The sequence below is a fragment of the Bidens hawaiensis genome, unplaced genomic scaffold, assembly GCF_021521415.1.
Source record: "Bidens hawaiensis isolate Kalapana, Puna unplaced genomic scaffold, B.hawaiensis_p1.1 tig00015451_1, whole genome shotgun sequence".
In the NCBI taxonomy this organism is placed as follows: Eukaryota; Viridiplantae; Streptophyta; class Magnoliopsida; order Asterales; family Asteraceae; genus Bidens; species Bidens hawaiensis.
The window spans coordinates 409798-433753 of NW_027492381.1; the positions used below are offsets into that span (position 1 = coordinate 409798).

The 23956-nt window shown below is 42.2% G+C and overlaps 2 protein-coding genes and 1 non-coding gene across 4 annotated transcripts; 2 read left to right on the top strand and 1 right to left on the bottom strand.

Annotated features, from left to right (window-relative positions):
* The first annotated feature begins 1666 nt into the window (after positions 1 to 1666).
* On the top strand, positions 1667 to 13377 carry LOC143549238 (protein SPA1-RELATED 4-like). 2 transcript variants are annotated; one of them, XM_077040183.1, is made up of 7 exons: positions 1667 to 2117; positions 2214 to 2371; positions 2762 to 3614; positions 11747 to 11893; positions 12001 to 12312; positions 12879 to 12938; positions 13027 to 13377. In XM_077040183.1, exons 1-7 carry the CDS (start codon positions 1758 to 1760, stop codon positions 13213 to 13215), a joined length of 2079 nt encoding a protein of 692 aa, XP_076896298.1. In that variant the 5' UTR covers positions 1667 to 1757; the 3' UTR covers positions 13216 to 13377. The 2 variants fall into 2 exon arrangements, 1 of the variants encoding a protein (XP_076896298.1); XR_013138110.1 differs by having other exon boundaries at positions 1685 to 2117; positions 11747 to 11911.
* Positions 13378 to 14504: 1127 nt separating this feature from the next.
* TRNAD-GUC (transfer RNA aspartic acid (anticodon GUC)) lies at positions 14505 to 14576 on the top strand. The gene has a single exon. It is a non-coding gene; the product is annotated as a tRNA-Asp (tRNA).
* A 1417-nt stretch (positions 14577 to 15993) lies between these two features.
* Positions 15994 to 16629, bottom strand: LOC143549224 (receptor-like protein 34). The gene has a single exon (XM_077040174.1). The coding sequence runs from the start codon at positions 16627 to 16629 to the stop codon at positions 15994 to 15996; it is 636 nt and encodes a 211-aa protein (XP_076896289.1).
* Positions 16630 to 23956: the final 7327 nt, after the last annotated feature.

A 23956-nucleotide genomic window follows, 5' to 3' on the forward strand; every position in this document is an offset into this window, starting at 1 on the left:
CCAGGGCCAGGGGCTCCAGCGGGGGCTCCAACACCCATCTTATCCAGTTTATCTCTCTGCCACACATCACAATATTATTGGCTGGAGCCCCCACTCGCGCCCCCGTTGGAGCCCCCCACACCCCTCAGCCTAATTCACGTGGCCATGTTTCTCACAAACTCAAACATCTGTTCATCCACGTGTCTTTAATCTCATAATTCAGTTTAAAGGACATGAATGTGCCACGTAGGTTCATGAGTAAAACAACAGAAACAAGTGGATCAGACTCTAGGGTTTCAACTTTAAAACTATATTATAATTATAATAATAAAATATTATTAATTTATTATTATATCTGGTTTTTGTTCATTCCCAAAGAAGAAAACATTTTATTTTTAATACTATTTTATTATATGGCTATAGACAATGGTCTGATTTTTTAGGTAGCATTTATGTTGTTTTATGATCGTTTATTTTATTTTATTTATTAATAGCGTTTGGATCTATCACTTATACAGATCGTCTATACTGATTTTAACGTTTCATGTCTAACTGTCTAAGGAGAAAACCCACCACTATGAGAAAACCTTGTTGAGTCATATTTCGAACCTGAGTCCTCAAGGATCCCAAAATTATGCCAATTGCTTATTATCGTTTATTTACGTTCGTGAATGTTCTTTGTGTTCATTTACGTATATCTGTTTATGTTAATGAACTGTTTGGTATAAATTTTTAACCACTTGACTACGACGTTGGTATTAGGGTTCCGACAACCTCAATAGCTGAGGCTTTTATTAAAAACTGTTCATAAATGCCTAATCTAAGGTTCCATAGAGGTTTCGATAAAAAAATTGAGTTTTCCGGTGAAAAATGTGAGTTTTCCTGCCAAAAGCGTTTTTCATACGACTTGCAACTAACGGTATTAGGGTTTTGTTATCGTGGACCGTTTTAAACAAATACACATTTGGTTGGGACCACCACTAGCCAAATATAAAGTTGAGAATGTTATTTGCCAATAAGTTATAAGTAGGATTATTTAAAACCAATTCTCTCTCTTTTTTTAAATGAACAAAAATAAATGCAGATATTTGTTCGACTAATTATCCGTGTTCGTTTAACATTTAATAAACGAATAAGATATTCGTTCGGTTCGTTTACATGCCGGACTAGAGTTTAGTGTTTCAAATTGAAAACTATAGAAAAATATTATTAATTTATTATATTCATTCCCAAAAAGAAAACATATCATTTTATATTCATTTTACTATTCCATTTTATGTGGCTGCAAACAAAAGGTCACTGTTATTCAATTAAATATCTGATTTTTGAGGTTCACATTTGTATACCTGAAGAACAAACTTAGCTTGTGTAACTACTTTTATCAGGTACCATAACAATAATAATCTGTTACTTGAATATCAATCTTCATTTACATGTTTTTTTTAAATATATTATTATTACTTAGAATGATGTAGTTAAGTTTATAGTTTTGCACTTTATGCTTTCAGGTTCATAACATGTTATGTACTTATGTAATGTTATATTATTATTTATGAAGCTATAGATTATTAAACATGGATAATTCATCTGAATGCTCTAGAGGGTTGAATTCACTAACAGAAAAAAATGTTTTGGATCATTCGAACCGAGTAGGAACTCGGTTTGGATACTTTAAGGAAGATGATGATGGTTCGGTTGAATCGAAAGATGTTAGTTTGAGACAGTGGTTGGATAACAATAAGCGTGTTGTTAACGCGCTTGATTGCTTGCATATATTTATGCAAATTGTTGAAGTTGTGAACTTGGCTCATTCTCAAGGGTTTGTGGTACAAAATGTTAGGCCCTCGTGTTTTGTCTTGTCGTCGTTTAATCGTGTTTCGTTTATAGAGTCGGTGTCTTGTTCGGACTCAGGATCGGATTCTTGTGAAGATGAATCGAATAACCCGAAAACGGAATTTACTGGATTGGTTTCGTCATCGGGTCAAAGTCAACTTGAGTTAGATTCAAAGTCAAATGCATTTCCAATTAAACAAATATTGCAAATGGAATCAGATTGGTACACTAGTCCAGAAGAAGCTGTCGGTGCTGCGAGTTCTTGTGCGTGTGATGTTTATCGATTAGGGGTTCTTCTGTTCGAGGTATTATTATTATTATTATTTTTTGTTTAGTTTAAGATAATTTGTTGTTAAATCATATGAAACAGAATTGTCTAATGTTGTGATTTAACTTTATAGTTATACTGCACAAGTAATTCAGCAGATGAAAGAAATGCAACCATGTCTAGTTTGAGACATCGCGTGTTCCCGCCTCAGTTTTTATTAAAATGGCCAAAAGAAGCTGTCTTTTGCTTGTGCTTATTGCATCCCGAGCCTGCTAGTAGACCAAAAATCCAGTGAGTTTCGTTTAAATTACTTCGGGTTAATATCATAAAAAACCAGCATACTTTCAACATAGTTTTGGTATATTAAAGTCGTTACACTCGTCTAGAATGCATGTACTTGTGAAAAAACATTTAAAAAAAATAACTTGTTACCCTTTAAATTCATCATAATAAGATATATAACTTTTTTTTTACAAAATAAGTTGATTAGACAAGTGTATCAACTTTAATATAGCAAAATTCGGTTGAGAGGCTTTTTCGTGTTTTTTGACACGCGCACGAAACTTTTATTAAAATTATGTTAAGGGGCTTTTCCTAAAGACCATGAGAAAGTATGTTGCTTTTTAATGATATTTTAGCGGTTGCATGTTCTTATGATAATTTAATCTTGTGTGTTATTAGCGAAGTGCTGCAAAGCGAATTGCTTAATGAACCGAGGGATAGTTTAATGGAACGTGAAGCGCTTATAGAGATTAAAGAAAAGATTCAAGAGCAAGAATTATTACTTGAATTTCTTTTAACGCTGCAACAAAGAAAACAAGAATCTGCAGACATGTTACGCATGACGGTTTCGTTTATATCTTCTGATCTACAAGAAGCTACAAAGTTACAAACATGTATTCGTGCAAAACAAGGTTTGACTTCAAATGACGATGACTCTGCAAGCTCGGGATCCAGAAAACGAGTCAGAAATGCAGATCATCAAGAAAACGCCATCTTGAAAAACTCTCGGTTGATGAAAAACATCAAGAAACTAGAAGCAGCCTACTTTTCAACCAGGCGCAGGGCGTTTAAACCATCGGTCAAACCAAGAGTCAAACCGTTGACCAAAATTGGACCGATGAGTAGTGATGGTAAAAGGTCTGTTGCTCTTACAGAAAAAAGCCCTGCTAATAATTTTCAACCGGTTAACCAAGGCAAACAAAGTGGATGGATTGGCTCGTTTTTAGACGGTTTAACTAAATACCTGTCGTTTAAGACTTTAAAAGTCAAAGCGAGTTTAAAACAAGGCGATCTTTTGAATTCTTCAAATCTTGTATGTTCACTTGGTTTTGATCGAGATGGAGAATTCTTTGCGACCGCGGGTGTGAATAAGAAAATTAAAGTTTTTGAATACGATTCGATTTTGAACGAGAGCCGTGACATACATTATCCGGTTGTTGAAATGTCGAGTGGTTCTAAGTTAAGCAGTATATGTTGGAATAACTACATTAAAGGCCAGATTGCTTCAAGCAACTTTGAAGGTGTAGTACAGGTAATGTTACATATATATGTAAATATTAGAAATTTGAAAATTACAAATTCGGTCCTTTAGTTGTAGGGGTAAAATTATCATTTACAAAAAAGTTAACAGAAAATATAACATCTGTTAATGGAAAGGACATAACGTGCTACAACTTTTCAAATAAAGTATGAAAAATTACAAATTATGTCTTCTAGTTGTAGGGGTATAATTGTCATTTTAAAAAAACTTTAACCAAAAATCTAACTTCAGTTAGTGGAAACTGGAAATCATAATGTGTAACGACTTGTCAAATAAAGTATGAAAATAACAAATTATGTCCTTAGTTGTAGGGGTATAATTGTCATTTTAAAAACGTTAACAGAAAATATAACTTCTCTTAGTGGAAATCATAATGTGTTACAATTTGCAAATAAAGTATGCAAATTACAAATTATGTCCTTTAGTTATAGGGGTACAATTGTCATTTAAAAAAACGTTAACGGAAAATCTAACTTCTGTTAGTGGAAATGACATAATGTGTAACAAGTTTTCAAATAAAGTATGCAAACTACAAATTATGTCCTTTAGTTGTAGGGGTATAATTGTCATTTTAAAAACGTTGACGAAAAATCTAACTTCTGTTAGTGGAAATTACATTGAGAGCAGCTAGCCCGTCATCAGCAGCAGCAACTTCATTAACCTTCTCCACAACCGGATGAGAGAAAGCAGCATACTGGTTCACAGCTTGGTCATAGGCAGCCTCAGTATCAACATCGTGTAAAGGAAATTTGGAAGGCGAGATGCCTTTCTCTGCAAATCCTAGGCCAAGTAAGAAACCAGCTTTTTCTCCATCCTCATGAGAAGCGTTGAGGGCTGCGCTCATGGCATCATCATAGGATGTGTTCGCGAAAATCCGATGCACAACCTACAAAAAAAAAAAAAACTTTTCTAAGTATAAAGAAAAAGAGCAAAAAGCAAAGAATTATGGAGCTATGCGTACCTGCGGCAACGCTTCTCGTAGAAGCCAATCGTTGTTGGATAAGGACTCTTGAAGGATAGCTTGAGCTTGATCGCGTGCGCGTTCGGCCTCATTCTTATTAAGGTTGGCAAGCAACACTTCCTTGGCAGCAGCCTTCTCAACGCCTTTAAGCTTGCGCTCAGTGCGATCAAGCACACCCCTCTGATCCAAGAGCTCCTGTAGCTTCTTGGCGTCCTCCAAAGCCAAAGCCTCATGAGCCTGCTGAAGCTTCTCCAGTTTGGCTTTCAGTTTCTCATTCTCAGCGCGTAGAGGCTCAGCAACGGCTTCAGCTTTTGTGGCCCTTTCAATGGCATTACGCGTCGTTTCCTTAGCCAACCTAAGTTGTTCATTAACAACTTGAGTAGCCTTGGAACGGGCCTCATGCCTAGCTTGCATTTCGGCCTCAAGATCCTTAAAGGCCTTCTCTTTCTCAGCAGCGGTGGCGGCAAGCTTCTTGTTCTCTTCTCTCAGCGATCGCACCTGAGCCCCCTCTAAGCTACGCGCAGTCCTTAACTTATCGTTTTCACGACAAAGTAATTCGACACGCGGCTGCATCCGAGCAAGTAGAATTCGGAGCTCGGTGGACAACCTGCCTTCCTGGTAGCTAACCATTGCCTCCCCCAATGCACCACTTGGAGCGGCATGGCGCGTCCGGTCGACGCAGTCTGCGGCCGTCCTGAGAGTTGTTCCTCGGCGGATATTCCACCCTGGAGCATAAACCTCATTGGAATCCGAAACTGCGAAAACAGAAAACAGTTAGGAAAAAATGACAAGGATGGATAACAGGGCAAAGTAACCCCACGCACCTGTAGGGTCAATAACAGGCCGATAGCCGCTAAACCCATCACCCGAACCTAAAGGATATCCATCCAAGAGGTCAAGGAGATGGGAAGGAGGCAAAGATTGGACCCCCTCATCAACAGAGGTAAGTCTAGAGGTCCCAACTCTAAACATACCTGAAGAACCGGCCAAGGACGAAGTAGTCATTGACGCCGAATGTGACACCGTAGAAGCCACAGAGGTAGAGACCATCGGAGATGAACTCATCTGAGATGAGCTCATAACCGTGGCAGCCACTGCAGATGAGCTCACGGAAAAAGTCATCGCCGGTCCGGTGAAAGACGTGGTAAAAATGGCACTGACGGCTGGAGAAGTTGAACTGCTCAACGCAGCAACGAAAGTAGACGCCATCGTCGGCCCAGCAGCCATGACAGACGACGTCATCACCGGAACAGTTGCTTCAACGGTAGAAGCAACGGAAATAGGCGCAGCTGCCTGGGTCATCGCCTCGGATAGGTTGACCAAACCTATCGTCGTGGGTCCTGAACCACTTCCTCCCGCACCACTCTCTTCAAAAACTGAGAAGTCCACTCCTGCATAAAGAAAAACCAAAGATATAAAAAACAAAGGCGGAAGGAAATGCGGAAAAGGTACACAAAAAGTATACTTACTGGTTTTCTTGATCTTGAAAGCCCTGACAGGCGGAGATGGACCCGATGAAACTGGCCTCTTCACGCCAGTTACCTTCGCAACGCTTGGCGGCTCGGAGGTGACAGCCGTTGTCTCAACCTCTGAGACAATGGTCTCGTCACCACCACCAAGGTTCCTCGCCGCCTCCTCACTCTCAGTCTCGGAATCAGACTGATCCCCCAAGTCAACGAAGGGAGCAACCTTCGTTTTGCCCTTCACGCCAGCCGCCTTCTTTTTCCTTGCGATAAAAGGCCCATCTGCGGATCCCTCATCAGAAGATGACAAGATCAGAGGAATTCCAGCAGAAGTGTGAGCATGAAGAGGATGAGGATTAAAGAACTCCTTACCTGGCCAAGTGGCGCTTAAAATCTCGTGGCCTGGCGGGTAGACCTCTACGAATCTATCCGCGGTCTTCTCCAAAATGGGCAACTCGTTCTCATCAAGATCACGAGTACCCAACCGCGCGGGACTACCAGTCTCCCGCAGGTGCAAGAGCGACTGTAAGTCGTTCCCCTCTGAAATAAAAATGATAACAATGTTAGAAGGAAATCCTAAACCAACACAAAAGACGGAGCATACCATAAGGAATATAGTTCAAACCGTATTCAAGAACGATGGGTATTTGCGGCGTCCCAGACCCGGCATCCTTCCACACGCGGCTCATCCCAAGCATGACCATCCCAGACTCCGCGAAGCGATAAACAGGAGTCCGAATCTGGGAAATCTTGGTGAACCACTCCGTCTCCTGGTAATTGGAAGCCGGAAGATTAGGGAGTGCCCTCCCATTCTTGAACGTTATCGCAATGGGAACGACGCGAGCGGCAATGTAGAAAAACTCACGCTTCCAAGAGCGGAGACTACGCTCGGTAGTGCAGATCTTCAAACCCTTGATCCGAGTGACAAGGGTATACCAACCCTGGACGCACCTCCAGGTATAGAAGGTCATCAAGCGGTCGACTCGAGGCTCGATGTCCAAAATACGGCACACCCATTCGAAATGGCGAACTTTAGCAATTGCCATTGGGTGCACCTCTGTCAAATGAACACCGTGTTTCTCTAAAACACGGTATACGAACTTCGTTAATGGGAATCTTAGATTCCCATATATGAAGAACGAAGCGTAAACCCCTTTCTTGCCCTTAGGGGCGTCGTATACCGTCTGGTCGGCCTCCGGGAACTCTGGCTCATAGGGCTCCAGCATGAACTTCTTGACGATGTAATGGTATACATCGACAGAAAGAGTACACTGACACTCGCCAGCAGTACTCTTATCGTCCTTATCGGACGTGGACGTCGGGTTCTCGGGGTAAACGTCGGACTCCTCGATGTTAACCTCTGGGTCAAGAGAAGAAGACATTTTTTAATGTTGAGGAAAGAAAGCGGTTTCAGGAGAATGCTCGCCGGAAAAGATGAGTATTCGCCGGAAATCGCTTAAAAGGAAAAGGAGAGTGAAGTGAAGATAATGGACGAAATACACCCTCTCCCCCTTATATACTCATCGCAATGAATGCGATGAATTTAATGCGGATGAGAGAGAAAGCGCAGGCGCAATGACACGGCGACACGTGTGGATAAAGCAAGCTGGCAACAGGTGTCGGAATGGCACGTGTCATGAAACTCGCGACCACGCGCCTGAAAAAGCGTCCTGATTGACCACATGCTGCCACGTCGTCATAACTTCCCGCACATCCTGAAACCGTCAGAAGACGCCAACGTCCCTTCAACCGTTTGGACTATCCTTATCCTTTCACCAACTCTCCGAATTTCAAAAAGATTCAAGAATAAGAGGGAATATACCCCCTTACCTTGGAAAGCAAGAAACCATAAGACAAGTGCGGGTACAGTGTCAAGGCGAAACCCTTCACATACTTAGCACTTGCAGGGAATTGAAACCAAGAAGATCGATCTTATGGGCCATGCTTGCGGAAAGAGAAATAACACCCCCGCATGGCGGGAACGTTGAGAACTAGATTGTTTGAAGCTTCAAGGTGGAATTGGTTGTTTAACATAACTGATCACTATGTCTAAAACTACCAAAACCTTGTGGAGAATCTACACAAGTGAAACTCAACGCTCCCGACTTGCGAAGAGGTTACACACCTACCCGCATCATACCCAAAGATCAGGCAGAAAAGTCGGGAATTTTCTGCAAGTGACATTAGGAAAACTGCGGGAAGAATCCCCACGGATGTAACACCCCGACCGATGGCGGATTATACATCGGGGCGCTACGAATTGTTTCATTACTCGTGACACTATTTGGGTGTCAATATTTAATAAATACATTTCATTGCGCATGCGCTTAACACACCATAAAGTAACATAAATCACATATCATAACTCATATTATTCAAATACATAAATTTGTCTTGTTATATTTTAAACTAGGTCCAAAGTAAAAGAAAACATCCTACGTGTCCTCGAGTTTCCAAAAGCAGCTACAGCAAACCTGAACATGTGTTAAAATAAAACGTCAACACTTGCGTGTCGGTGAGAAATCAAGTTTAATAGATATAAATAGATAATAACAAAGCACTGCGCACAACATGTGTATAACTGGTGTTCAACATAGTGTGTAAACAGATTGTGATCAAGCCTAAATAGATCATAGCTCATAGTTCATAGCGTGCTCCAAATCGAGCAAAAACAAATAATCATTCGTGTATGTGCAAACAAACCAAGAAAATCGTAACAATAGGTCTCCCGTGTTCATCTAATGGATCCATGAAAACTTCGGAATAGGCCGATCAAAGCGGTTAATGATCAACACATACAAATATACAACACTAGTAAACGTCCATAACACATGGGTTTTGCGCACAAAATTTCATAAACAAGTTTAAGACTCAAGTTGTACGAACACATGAACATCCCAAAACGTTAAAAATAAAAGGGGATTAGGTACGAGATTACTCACTTGTAAAAGGTGCGTTGAAAGATAACGTAAGAACCAACTTTTAAACAAGCGAAAGTTAACCTATAAATAAGAGGTTATTGGTTTAACGATTGGTTTTTAGGCCTTGAATATATGCAAGTCACTTAAACAAATTATTAAAAAAAAATTATATATTATATATTTACCGAGATTTCTGGGTAGAAAAGAAGAGAAGACGGATTGCAAAGAGGGGAGTGGAGGCGTCGCTGAGGATCTTCGGCTGAGAGTAAGGGAGAAAGATTTTGGGGAGTGTTTAAGTATTTGAGTGTAGTGTTTAATTATCCAAGAAATTAGTTTTATTTATAGGAAAACCCTAGGGAACACATCCCTTGAATTGGGGAAAAAGATCTTATCAAATCAAAGCAAAAGATATCAAAAGCAAGAGATATGGTGGCAGCTGCAGGGGATGGGGAAGGCTGACAGGTTACTGTTCATAGCATGGGAGGGGTCAGTCAAAGTACTGTTCAAGACATGGAAAAGAAGATTTTAAAAGATTATGCCAGTTACTTTTTCTAACAACCAAGAGGGTTGGTAAGCAAGCTGCGCCGAAAGTGACTTTTCGGACAGATGTCAGATCTGGCCTACTGTGCCCATACCTTGGCTGGTATAGCACAGAAGATAAGATATTTCAAAAGCATACAGGCTGGCTTAAACTGGAGAAAAGACTTAAGTGTCTAGCGCGAGAAGGCTTGAGTGCGCGAGGGCGAAGGCAGACAGAACAATCCTTAGCGCGCCGCGGGAAGAACTACAATCCTTTGCGCGCCGCGGGAAGAACTACAATCCTTAGCGCGCCGCGGGAAGAACTACAATCCTTAGCGCGCCGCGGGAAGAACTACAATCCTTTGCGCGCCGCGGGAACAGTTCGTCTCGCGTATCGCAGGAACAGCTGGTCTTCACGCAGGCTTCCTTGTAAGGAGTCTGGCGCGTGGAGCTGCGCAGACATCCTTAGGCGGGAAGAACCAAAGGACAAGCAAGGAGTTAAGAGAAAAAGGGGTTCAAGGCTTAAGGGTTAAGCAGAGGGGCGGGACGGCGACAAGAGAGAAAAAGGGGCGGGACGGCGGAAAGGAATTATTACTATTAATATATATATTTGATAAATTTATAAAGATTATAATCAAATTTTAAATCTTAAAATCGGATCCGAAAACGGGTACCTGGGTCGGGTCGGGTCGGATTTGGGCAGTTGCCACAACGGAGAACCTTAAAAAACGAAAACCCCTCTTTAAAACCCCTTGCTTAAAGTCCAAAAGTTCCCCTCACTTATTAACAATTCATGAGAAGAACAATGGACTGGGGGGACTTGAAGAGGTAGGTCCCCGCAAAGCCCAGTTGGACCCGCAAGACTCACCTTGAAGAGGTACGTCTGCGCAAAGACCAACTGGATCCGCATGACCCACCATGCTCAGAGAGATGAAGACCTTACACGCAGTAAGCCAGCTGTCCCCGCAGGAAAGCCTCCCTTGGTACAGTACCCTGCCTGTTCCCGCAGCTGTGGGTACAAGCCAAGAAGGAAGGCTACCCGCACTAACAGTAAGGCTACACGCATAAGGCACTAACTCTTATACTTCAGCAATGTCACCTGAAAAAGGAATGAGCAGGGCGGGAATATTCCCGCCCAAAAGAGCCAGTCCGTACGCTTCTAGAAGATCTTTTGTACTATACCTACCAAGGTATGGACAAATGGACAAGATCTGACAAAAGCAACCCATGAACCAATCACAGGGTGACAGCTCACTGACAATAGTACGAGGAGGAGCACGCTCCAGTACAAAATGTCACTATCAGCCGCTGCCTACCCACCAACTCCCATCGTGGCACGAAAGTAGCCCATAGTTGGTGGAAAAGGAATATTATATACAGCTGGCCGTACCTGCTTGGAAACCTACCTTCGGCTATAAATACTCCAACACCTTGGAACGGTATGATCATCTTCTCTCTAGCTATTTCTCTCTATATACACTTATATTCAGAGCAACCTAGTCTGATTCTCACGCCGGAGGGTGGTCATAAGGAGGAACCCCCCCCCCCTTCTCAGTGACGAGCTTACGGTGTCTGTTTTGCAGATTGAGAAGAATAACCATCTTTGCCGGACCTAACCCTCGTGGGAAACATCTACTTAACCCTAAGATTATCCTTAATCTGTCGGGGTCACTTAGTGTTTCTTCAGTAACAACTTGTCAAATAAAGTATGAAACTAACAAATTATGTCCTTTAGTTTTAGGGGTATGATTGTCATTTTAAAACACGTTAACAGAAATTCTAACTTCTGTTAGTGGAAACTGGAAATCATAATGTGTAACAACTTTTCAAATAAAGTATGCAAATTACAAGTTATGTCCTTTAGTTGTAGGGGTATAATTGTCATTTTAAAATACGTTAACAGAAAATCTAACTTCTGTTAGTGGAAACTGGAAATCATAATGTGTAACAACTTTTCAAATAAAGTATGCAAATTACAAATTATGTATTTTAGTTGTAGGGGTATAATTGTCATTTTAAAAACATTAACAGAAAATCTAACTTCTGTTAGTGGAAATGACATAATACGTTACAACTTTTCAAATAAAGTATGAAAATTACAAATTATGTCCTTTAGTTGTAGGGGTATACTTGTCATTTTAAGAAACGTTAACAGAAAATCTAACTTTTGTTAGTGGAAATGACATAATGCGTTACAACTTTACAAATAAAGGATGTTTTTTGTAGTTATTGTAGTTAATTTCAATATGAAAGTTTCAGATATGGGATGTGACACGGAATCAAGTATATAGAGAACTAAAAGAGCACGAGAGACGCGTCTGGTCAGTTGACTTTTCCTGGTCAAACCCGACACTGCTGGCAAGCGGGAGCGATGACTGTTCTGTTAAGCTTTGGAATATCAATCAGGCAATTTGAAAATTAAACGTACTGCGGTTATTTATAAGAAATAAATAATAATCTAATATCTTGATGTATAATAAGTTGTTTTTTTTTTACAAATGTTTATACTGCAGGGAAAAAGTGTTGGTACAATTAAAACAAAAGCAAATGTGTGTTGTGTTCAGTTTCCAACTGATTCTGGTAATAGTTTGGCGTTCGGGTCGGCTGATCATAGAGTTTATTATTATGATCTGAGGAACCCGAGTGTGCCAGTTTCTACGTTAATAGGACATAGTAAAACCGTTAGTTATGTTAAGTTTGTTGACTCGTCAACTCTTTTATCGTCTTCAACTGATAACACTTTGAAGCTGTGGGATTTGTCCGAGTCAACATCACAAGTGGTTGACTGTCCCGTTCAGACGTTCACGGGCCATACGAATGTTAAGGTATGCTTGTTTTGACTTTTGTTGACCTGCTATGTATCGGTTTCGGCTGGATTTGTGCACCTCTAAAGGCTAATATCAAAATGGGCCCATTTGGACCTGGCCCGACTTGACCCGTAGGGTTGAAATGGGGCTGCAATACTTTGCATTGACCGGTTTGAACATGGTCAAACCGGTCCCAAACCGGTTATAACCCGGTCAAGCTCGATCCTTTTCCCCTCAAAACCCAGTTCCAACCCGACCCGGTTTTGACTTTTGTTGACTCGCCACGAACAGGTTTGGGCCCAAAATCAAGTTTGTGCACCTCTAGTGGCTAGTATCATAATGGACCCGTTTTAGGCTAGCGAGTTTTATAAGACTGACCCATTGTATAACTTGAGTTGACCCAAATTGACCCGCTGTATAATTTGAGTAGCCCCAAATGAACCCATAAGTAAACAAAAATCCAAATCAACTCATTTATTTCTTTATGAGTTATGTAATTTTTTTTCTTTATTTTTTTTAGTATTTTAAACTGAAAAGCAGTGATTACATTATTTAACTTTGTTTTTTTTTTTATTTTTTTTCAGAATTTTGTTGGTTTATCTGTATGTGATGGTTACATTGCTACTGGTTCCGAAACAAATGAGGTACTTATTTTATTTTTTTAAATATATGTGATTACAAAATTATATAAAAGATCAAATTTTTATAAAAATATATATGAACATGGGTCAGGTGGTTGTGTATCACAAAGCATTCCCTATGCCTGCATTATCATATAAATTCAACACCACGGATCCGTTATCAGGAGACGATATGGACGATTCAGATCAGTTCATTTCATCTGTGTGTTGGCGCGTTCAGTCGTCCACTTTGGTTGCTGCAAATTCAATGGGAAATATTAAGCTTTTGGAAATGGTTTAGTTATATCCAAACATTTTCGTGCTTCGGTTTCCGGACATAGGAAGCTGTACAGAGAGAAATTTTGAGTGTGTCATGTATTGTAGATAAAATTTAGTAGACAAAGGAAAATCTGGTGGTTATTTTTGTATATTTTGTAACATTTGGTAAAACATTTATAAGTATGCACATTGTTTTCTCACATTTTTGTTCTCATGTTATTAAAATGGATGTAGATGGAGATGAATAAAATGGTGGTAAATACCACTAAAAAAAGATTATATTTTTTATATTTCTAACATGTTCCAAGCAGGGACAAAGGTTAATTAGGGCCAGGGGTGCCCCCCCCCCCCCGGTATTTTTGCGTGGTAGTGTAAATTAACCATTTTTTCGCTTGAAAATTTGTATACACAGTGTAAATTTACTCGTTTTTAGCCGAAAATTTGAGCCCCTCCCCACCCACCCACCCACAACAAACTTGTTCAAGCTTCGCCACTGCCACTTGTTCCAAGTGTTTGATTTTGATTATAAGGTTGGTTGTTACAGAGGGGCTTTAAACCAATAAACCTCAAGTTAAAGCGTCGCGTCATTGTCACGTAGGCAGTGGGACTTTAATTAACACACCTCTTTAACCCCCTTTAACACAACGTTGCGGTTTAAAGCCCCACCATTTCTTCTTTACTGCGATGTTACCACATTAAAGCCCTACCCATTTAAGCACAGGCTTTTAACGCCCCGTATGGTGTGCTAGGCGTTAAGGCCATGCCACGTCATTTTGGCGCCTCCTGACAGCCCCACAACAAGCCGTCTAAGGTGTATATTGGTTCATGCATGTGGGTTTTTATATAAAGTTAATAAGTTATACATTAAAATTGATATACCAAGTATGTTGATTCAAAGCCAACAGTTTTTGTTAAGTTTTGGTGAAATACCAAGTATTTAGAGGATTAGGGACTTCCATAACTGAAGTTTAGTTAATTTTGGTGAAATAACCTAAAATGTGCAAACGAAAACCAAAATGATGTAACGTTGTTTTATTGGCGATCGTTGATTTTTTATATAAATTTCTTGAGAGGAACGCAATTAAGGGTGCGTTTGGTCATGGAACTCTTTTTTTTTTTTGAAAGATTTGGAATTTAAAGAGTTTGAATTTGCAATGAATTTAAATAACAAAACAATCATAAAGCAATTTGAATCTAGAATTATATAACCTTTTTTATTAGTAATTTATGATTGTAACGCTTGATTTAATATAATTTGGTTTTGAGAAAACATGATTCATTAGGATTAAGTAAATATTAAAAGCAGAAACAGTCGTTGTAGTATAGTGGTAAGTATTCCCGCCTGTCACGCGGGTGACCCGGGTTCAATCCCTGGCAACGGCGTTTAACTTTTTTTCTTAGCCATTGTTTTTGTAGAAAAGTCCACTGTTTTGATAAATAATGTTTAAATCCAAGAAATCTTATTTTTGTAATATAATGATGTTAATTGCTAGGGCCGAGTGGTGTAAGAATCCATTATTGTACAACCTTTTATCAAATCCTAGCTTCTTACTAAGATTGTTTTATTGATAATAAACCTCGTTTCAAAAAAAAAATTAAAATTCCATGTTAAGCATTGAATGTTTTATTATGTACAAAACATGTTGAGAAATAACGTTAATAAATTGAAGAAAGACTTGACCAATCTATTTAAAAAAATTAAGTTTTTTATGAAGTAAAAGTGTTCTCCATTCATTTTTAAAGTAAAATTATTTAATAGTAGTAAGAATCCAATCTAGATGCGTGTATAAGACTTGTTTTTACTAGTTAAAACTTATAATCGAGAGAATCAACCTAAAACTAGATGATTCTTATAATGTTATAATGATCAATGTTAATTGAATTATAGTTAAATGTATCTTAATTGCAAAGTGTGCTAAATATCTTACTCTTTAGACTTGAGTCGAATATATGATTTGGATGACTTTTGTAAGTTTCTACGTTTAAAATCGAAATGAATCTCACATTTAAGTGTTCGAAATAAAGCTAGATATTTGGTATATATTTCTTAATCTAGATCCAATTAAATACACTAAAAATGTTTCTGCAACAATCTACACAAGGTCAATGTTTTTCTAGTTTAACAGTAATGCGAAGACATTATATTAAATACACTACCAAATCACTAAATACATTTGTACACTATCAATAGACAGATTATTCATAAATTATGATGAAAGTCTTTTGAGACTACAATAGTACGATTTAAGGTTCATTTTATGTATTAAAGACCTTTGGTTAATTATGATAAAGTCAACATGTTTTTTTCCTTAATGTAAGATGGTATATTTCTCGATAAACTGAACTAAAAGTCTAAAAGTAATAAATCCATGAAACCTAGATTTGTTGTCAACAATTGATCCCATAGATATATTTATCTACAAGGTTAGACCGATAATCAATCAAGTTAATTTCACAATTATATGTCATAACGGAGATTTGAGCCTCATATAATTTAGGTTAGATTTTGATTTGCTCTAAAATTTGATAAAATATTTCTCCGTTGCATTTAGGTTTTGACTCGGGTTAGCATTTTTATATGTTTACGAGTTTGTTTTGCTATGTCACAAACCCTAAACAACATTCAAAGCGACCGCCCCCGCAACACGCGCATGCGCGAGGGGGGGGGGGGTCAAAAATACTGGTTATATAATAAAATCAGTACATTTAATGCATAACAAAAAGACAAACACATGCATATAAAACATAGTTATCAAATATATCCACGCACGAAAGGATCATAAAACCTCAATTGTGAATGTTAGTTTCTCCTTGTGTTTCTTATTGGCTTTACCCATCTATGCTTCCTCATTTCGGATGACTCAACGACCCAATCACTGCACTTCGCATAAAGTAAGTTCCCCAAAACAATTCCAACTACAAACCCACTTCCAACTCCTAAGAACATGATCACCCAATCAGTTTTATCACTCGGGATCAAGAAACACTTATACTCGTTGTTTGTTCGTGGATTTGATGGTGTGGTTGAAATTTCACATTTCTTAGATAAAGGTGCTCCACACAACTCGGGATTACCCATGTAGGAGTTGTTCTCAAATGTAATTAATTGTTTCCCTTGAGGTATGTCCCCATGAAGATGGTTGAATGACACATTAAAAACCTCAAGGAAGCCAAGTTGCGACAATTCGTGAGGAATTTCCCTAACTAGCTCATTTTGGGAGAGATCCAAAGATTCGAGTTTCCTTAAGTTCCCCAATGATGGTAAGATACAACCCTCAAGATGGTTATTTGAAAGATTAATAGATTGAAGCCCATATAGATAATACAGTGATTCTGGGATCAACCCTTTAAAATTGTTACAAGAGAGATCAATAGCCATGAAGATGTTTAAAATATAAGGGTACTCTGTTTTAACACCTTTGTTTGTAAACGTCATTCAGTATGAAGCATAAAAACTTGAGTTTGGCTCCTCATATAACATAAAAGATGATCTTCCAAATGATTTCATCGCATTCCATGTTCGAAAGAACTTTTCTGGAAAGTGACCACTAAAATCATTACATGAAAGGTCTATGATCCGTAACTTGATGAATGGTGAGCCAACAGTAGCGAGACTTTGAATTGTACCAAAAAATTTATTAGACTGCAAAATGAGAACTTCTAAGTTGGCAAGATTTCCCAACCAAAATGGAAAGACGTCTTCAAATGAGTTACCTCCAAGAGAGAGGAATTCTAAGTCAGTACAATTAGCCAATGATTTTGATAGCTGAAGAAACACTAGGTGACCCAGGGCAGATTACGGATAATCTGTGGGTTAAGTAATGTTTCCCACGAGGATGAGGTCCAGTAGAGAAGGTTGTTCTTCAGGTGACCTGCAAAACAGACACCGTAAGCTCGTCACTGAGAAGGGGGGGGGGGGGTTCCTCCTTGTGACCACCCTCCGGCGTGAGAATCAGACTAGATTGCTCTGAATATAAGTGTATATTAAGAGATTGCTAGATAAGATGAGATATCAGATGATGTCCTTACCATTCCAAGGTGTTGGAGTATTTATAGCCGAAGGTAGGTTTCCTAGAAGGTACAGCCGGCTGAATAGTATTCCTGTTCTACCAACAGTGGGTTACGCACGAGCCATGCTGGTTGGTGGATAGGCTGCGGCCGACAGTGACAAGGTCGGCTGTATACTGTTCCTTTACTGCCGGCTATGCACTGTTCCACCAACTGTAGGCTGCGCACGTCCCACAGTAAGGGTTGGTGAGTAGGCAGCGGCTAATAGTGAAACAGTACTAGAGGGTGCTCCTCGTACTGTTGTCGGTGAGCTGTCACCCTGTGATTGGTTCATGGGCTGCTCTGGTCAGATCGTCTGTTTTGCCCATACCTTGGTAGGTATAGTACAAAAGATCTTCCAGAAGCATACGGACTGGCTCATTTGGGCGGGAGTATTCCCGCCTTGCTCATTCCTTCAGGTGACAACTGTATTTGAGAGCTAAGTGCCTTGTGCGTGTAGCCTTGCTGCGCGGGTGGCCTTCCCTGATGGCTTGTATCCGCAGCTGCGGGAACAGGCAGAGTACTTCACCATTGGGAGGCATTTCCTACGGGAACAGCTTGCGTACTGCGCGTAAGGACGTCACGTCTCTGAGCATGATGGGTCCTGCGGATCCAGTTGGTTTCTGCGCAGACGTCTCTTTTCAGGGTGAGTCTTGCGGGTCCAACTGGGCTCTGCTGGGACCTACCTCTTCAAGTCCCCCCAGTCCAATGTTCTTCTCATGAATGTTCAATAAAGTGAGGTGAACTTTTGGACTTAAGCAAAGGGTTTTGAAAAGGGTTTAGTTTTAAGGTTTTCCATGGGGATTCTTCCCGCGGAAGTCCTTGTCACTTGCAGAAATTCCCGACTTTCCAGCTTGATCTTTGGGTATGATGCGGGTAGGTCTGTAACCTCCTCGCAAGTCAGGAGCGTTGAGTCCCACGTGTGGATTCTCCATGAGGTTTTGGTAGTTTTGAACATAGTGATCAATTATGTTAAAACCACCAATTCCATCCTGGAGCTTCAAACAATGTAGTTCTCGACGTTCCCGCTATGCGGGGATGTTATTCCCGTTTCCGCAAGCATTGCCCAGAAGATCCTTCTTGGTTTCAATTCCCTGCGGAGCGCTAGGTATGTGAAGGGTTTTGCCTTAACACTGTACCCGCACTCGTCTTACGGTTACTTTACTTCCAAGGTGTTCCTGGCGTCAATTCCCTGCGGGTGCTAAGTATGTGAAGGGTTTTGCCTTAACACTGTACCCGCACCTGTCTTACAGTTACTTGGTTGCCAAGGTAAGGGGTATTTTCCCGCTTACTTTTGAATCTTTTTGAAATTTTTGAAATTCGAAGAGTTGGTGAAAGGATAAGAACAGTCCAAACTGCTGAAACGTCGTGCGACGGTTTCTTCTGACTGTGTCAGGACGTGCAGGAAGTTATGGTGACGTGACAGTACCTGGTCATTCCAGACGCTTTTTCAGGCGCGTGGGCGCGATTTTTCGGGCGCGTGGCCGCGAAATTAATGGTACGCGTCCTTTCAACAGCTGTTGCCAGCTTGCTTTTTGCCACGTGTCATAGTTTCATTGCACCTGCGATTTCTCTCTCTTCCGCATTATATTCATCGCATTAATTGCGATTAGTATATAAAGGGGGAGAGGGTTCTTTGTAATCCACACTTTCACTTTTCTCTTCATCTTCAAAATGATTTCCGGCGAAAACTCATCTTTTCAGTCGAGCATTCTCTTGAAATCGCTTTCTTCTTTCATATCTGCAAGATGTCGTCTCACGATCTTGAGGCTACAGCCCAGGAGGCTGGGGTGTACGCCGATGACAAGAGTACTGCTGGCGAGTGCCAGTGTGCTCTGCCTGTCAATCTATATCAGTACATCGTCAGGAAGTTCATGCTCGAGTCTCTCGAGCCTGAGTTTCCTGAATCCCATCAGACGGTGTATGATGCCCCCAGAGGCAAGATCGGGGTATATGCTGCATTCTTTGTCTATGGGAATCTTAGGTTCCCATTGACAAAGTTTGTGTACCGTGTCCTAAAGAGGCACGGTGTACACCTGACCGAGGTGCACCCGATGGCGATCGCGAAGATTCGCCACTTCGAGTGGGTGTGCCGGATTCTGGGCATTGAGCCCTTCGTCGACCGCCTGATGACCTTCTACTCTTGGAGGTGCATCCAGGGGTGGTATACTCTGATAACCCGTATAAAGGGTTTGAAGATTTGCGCAACCGAGCGCAGTCTTCGTTCGTGGAAGCGGGAGTTCTTTTTCATCTCCGCTCGCGCCATCCCCCTTGCCATGAAATTTAAGAATGGGCAAGCTCTCCCCAGCCTTCACGCCTCCAATTACCAGGAGGCGGAATGATTTTCAAAGATTTCCCGAGTCCAATCTCCGGTTTACCGGTTTGCGGAGTCCGGGATGGTGATGCTCGGGATGAGCCGGGTGTGGAAAGATGCGGATGCGCAAAAGATCCCGATCGTCCTCGAATACGGTTTGAACTCTGTTCCTTACGGTATGCTCTGTTTACTTTGTTTATATAGGTTTGTCTTCTAACTGCTTTTCTTTTATTTCAGAGGGGAACGACTTGCAGTCGCTCCTGTATCCGCGGGAGGCTGAGAGTCCGGCTCGGATGGGTACTCGTGCTCTAGATGAGAACGAGTTGCCTATCCTAGAACAAACGGCGGATCGGTTCGTGGAGGTCTACCCGCTAGGCCACGAGATCCTGAGCGCCAGGCGGCCAGGTAAGGCGTTATTCAACCCTCGACCCCTCAATGCTGAAACCTCTGCTGGAATTCCTCTAATCTTATGTTCTGATGAGGAATCCGCAGATGGTCCTCCGTTGGTGCGGAAGAAGAAGGCTGCCGGCGGGAAGGGGAAGGAGAAGGTGGCCTCCACTGCCGATCCGGTGCCTCGGTCTGACTCAGAGGCCGAGAGCGAGGAGGTGGCGGGGAACCCCGGTGGTGATAAGACCACCGCTCCGGAGGCTGCGACGACTGTCACCTCCGGACAGCCCAGGATGACAACGGTGAGCGGCGTGAAGAGGCCGGCTCCATCGGGTTCATCCCCGCCTGTCCGCACTTTTAGGCTCAAGAAAACCCGTAAGTACAAACTTTATTATTAACTTCATAGCTTTCCATCATTAATACTTATCTTCCTTGTGCAGGCGTGGATGTTGACGCATTCCAGGGTGGAGCGGGGAGGAGTACCTCCCCGCCCATGACGGTAGGCTTGGTCAGCCTACCTGAGGCGACGACCCAGGCGGCTGCGCCTTCGCCTGCTTCCGCTGGTTCAGTTGCTCACTCCGTTGAGCCAACTGTTCCAGCTGTGATGACATCACCGCCGGCTGTCAGTGCCATATTTTCCGCATCTTTCACTGAGCCGGCGGTTACTTTTGCTGCGGACTCCGCAGCGGCGACCGCGGCGGCCTCCACCATGCCTCCTCCGTCATCGGCAACGACGACCGATCCTTCAGGTATGCATGGGGCTTCTCGCCAACCTCTGCCTCCTTCCCATCTACCTGACCTCTTGGACGGATTTCCCTTGGGTTCAGGTGATGGGTTTGGCGGCTATCGGCCTGTTATTGATCCTACAGGTGCGTAGGGTTCTTTTGGCCTATTTTTTTTTTTATATCATCTTTTCCTAACTGCTTTTTGTTTTTTGTAGTGTCGGATTCCAATGAAGTGTATGTTCCACGATGGAACATCCGCCGAGGAACAACCCTTCGCACACCTGTGGAGTGCGTGGAGTGGGCTCGTCACGCAGCTCCCAGTGGTGCGTTGGGGGAAGCCATGGCTAGCTACCAGGAGGGTAGGCTAACCAATGAGCTTCGGGTTCTCCTGGCCCGGATGCAGCCGCGCGTCGAGCTGCTTTGTCGTGAAAACGACAAGTTAAAAGCAGCTCGCATTCAAGAAGTAGCTCAGGCGCGGGCTGTCCGGGAGGAGAATAGGAGGCTCTCCGCCGCGGCTGCGGAGAAGGAGAAGGCGTTCAAGGCCCTTGAAGTTGAGGTTCAGGCCCGTCTCGAGGCCCGTTCCAAAGCTGCCCAAGCTGTTAACGAACAGCTTCGGCTGGCTAAGGAAACTGCTAGGAACGCAACTGAAAGGGCCACCAAGGCTGAAGCTGTTGCTGAGTCTCTACGCCTCGAGAATGAGGAACTTAAAGCTAAATTAGAGGCGCTCCAACAGGCTCATGATGCCTTGGCGATGGAGGACGCGAAGAAGCTCCAAGAGATCCTGGACCAGAGGGGCGTGCTTGACCACACTGAGCGGAAGCTAAAGGGCATCGAAGAGGCTGCTGCAAAGGAAGTGTTGCTTGCCAACCTCAATAAAAGTGAAGCCGAACGCGCCTGTAACCAAGCTCAAGCCGCCCTCCAAGAAGCTCTGGTTGCCAAGGAATGGCTTCTTCGAGAAGCGTTGTCTCAGGTAAGCTTTTCATGTCTTTACGCTTTTCTTTGTAAATAGAAAAGGTTTTGATACTTGTATTTTTTTTCTTTTTGTAGGTTGTGCATCGGGTCTTCACGGAGACGTCTTATGACGATGCTATGAGCACAGCCCTCAACGCTTCCCATGAGGATGGGGAAAAGGCCGGCTTCCTGCTTGGTCTAAGGTTTGTTGAGAAAGGCATCCCGCCTTCCAACTTCCCTTTGTATGATGTGGATACTGAAGCTGTTTATGACCAAGCAGTGAATCAGTATGCCGCCTTCCCGCATCCGGTGGTGGAGAAGGTAAACGAAGTCGCTGCTGCTGATGATGGGCTAGCTATTCTTAAAGCTTTCCTTGAACCGCCACGCTCTACTGATGGTGCGGGTCCAAGTGGAAGTGGTCCTGAAGCTTGATCCTGAAGATCCCTTTCCACCATTAGCGTAGATTTTTGTTTTTGTATAGCTTCTTTTGTATGCGGGTATGCACCCAACAATCTTTGTAATATTTGAATTTGATGGAATAAATATTGTGTTAATTTCTTGCCTTGTTTATTTTACGCATGTTTTGATCTAACTTAGCAATTTCTTTAGTACTTAGATAAGTTAACTTTTTAACGTGGCAAATTATAAGTTTGTTTCGCTTCCTCTTTCATGATTGTGCGGGTATGACCGTCACTTACACTTAGTAGGATGGCTTAACTTTACTTATATCTGACCTGCATGGAAGTTTTCCTCATCTTTTCCTTTGAAATTTTCTAAGTGTTCAGAATAAGTTAACCTTTGGACGTGGTAGATAATAGGTTGAAGTTTTGCCTCCTTGTTCGTGATTGTGCGGGTAAGACCGTCACTTGCACTTACAAGGATGGCTAAACTTTACTTACATCTGACCTGCGTGGAGGTTTTCCTTAAAACTTGAAATTTTTACCGTTGTGTTTATGCGGGTTTTGCCGCCTTCCACACGTAACGACTTACTTCTTCCCCTATTTATGCGGTGAATACCGGCACATCAGTGTGGGAAGTTCATAAGTATAAAGGTAAGGCTATCAACACATTGTGAAAGGAGAATCATTTCCATTAGAAGTGGCTCTAGGCCTTTTCTTTACAAGTTTGGAATTGATCTACATATAACATTTGCGTAATTGAGCTCCATTCCATGTTCTTGGGATGGGAGTGCCATCGAGCCTTTCGAGCCGGTATGTGCCCTTTCCCAGAACTTCTTTGATAATGTATGGCCCTTCCCAGACCGGGGCCAGCTTTCCTGGGCGTTCTTGGTTCGAAGCCTCGTTGTTACGCAGTATGTAGTCTCCTACATTGAAGTTGCAGAGTTTTACCCGCGTGTTGTAGTACTTTTGCATTTGTCGCTTGTAGTTCTCTTCACGCACTGCGGCTAAGTCTCTGCGTTCCTCGGTTAGCATAAGGTCTAACCGTCTTTCCGCATCATTGTCTTCTGGCTGAATCAAGACCCTTGGTGAGGGTAAACCAATTTCGACCGGGACCATGGCTTCAGTGCCATAAGTGAGACTGAACCGGGTTTCTCCCGTACTGGCCTTCTTCAGCGTTCTGGTTGCCCAAAGGACGTGCGGAAGCTCGTCCACCCAGCCGGATCTGTGTTCCAAGAGTCTTTTCTTTATGCCTTCGACGATGCTCTTATTTGCTCTTTCCACCTCACCATTACCTTGCGGGTGTGCCACTGAGGTAAAGGTGTGGGTGATTTGAAGTTCTTTCAGCCACTGTTGTAGCTTCTTATCAGCAAAGTTGGTGCCGTTATCGCTCACCAAATTCTGTGGAAGTCCAAAACGACAAATAATAAATTCCCAAATAAATTTTTTGATATGTTTCGCGGTTGTTTGGGCTAAGGGTTTTGCTTCTATCCACTTGGTGAAGTAGTCGATGGCTACCACTAGGAACTGAACATTTCCTGCTGCTGTAGGAAATGGGCCTGTCACATCGATGGCCCACTTCTGAAATGGCCATGAAGAGGTGACTGGAACAAGTTCATTCTTCGGGCGGTGCGTGTTGGGTGCGTAGAGCTGACAAGACCTGCATTTTCTAATGTATTCCAGCGCATCCGTATGCATCCCCGGCCAAAAGTATCCCGCGTTGTTTAGCTTAGCTACAACAGCGCGTGGACCTGCGTGTACTCCACAGATGCCTTCATGTACTTCCCTTAGGAGGTAGTCAGCATCTTGGTTGTCCACGCATCTTAAGAATGGGCCAAGAAAGTTACGTCTGTAAAGGATGTCATCGATGAGTTGATAATTCAATGCTTTACAGCGTAGTTTTCTTGCCTGCGTTTTTGACTCTGGTAGTGTACCTGTCGC

Coding starts and splice junctions, on each gene's coding strand:
- LOC143549238 (XM_077040183.1), top strand. CDS start 1,758: ATGCAAATTGTTGAAGTTGTGAACTTGGCTCATTCTCAAGGGTTTGTG. Junction 2,118..2,213: donor TAGGGGTTCTTCTGTTCGAG/GTATTATTATTA, acceptor TTAACTTTATAG/TTATACTGCACAAGTAATTC. Junction 2,372..2,761: donor GCTAGTAGACCAAAAATCCA/GTGAGTTTCGTT, acceptor GTGTGTTATTAG/CGAAGTGCTGCAAAGCGAAT.
- LOC143549224 (XM_077040174.1), bottom strand. CDS start 16,629: ATGACGTTTACAAACAAAGGTGTTAAAACAGAGTACCCTTATATTTTA.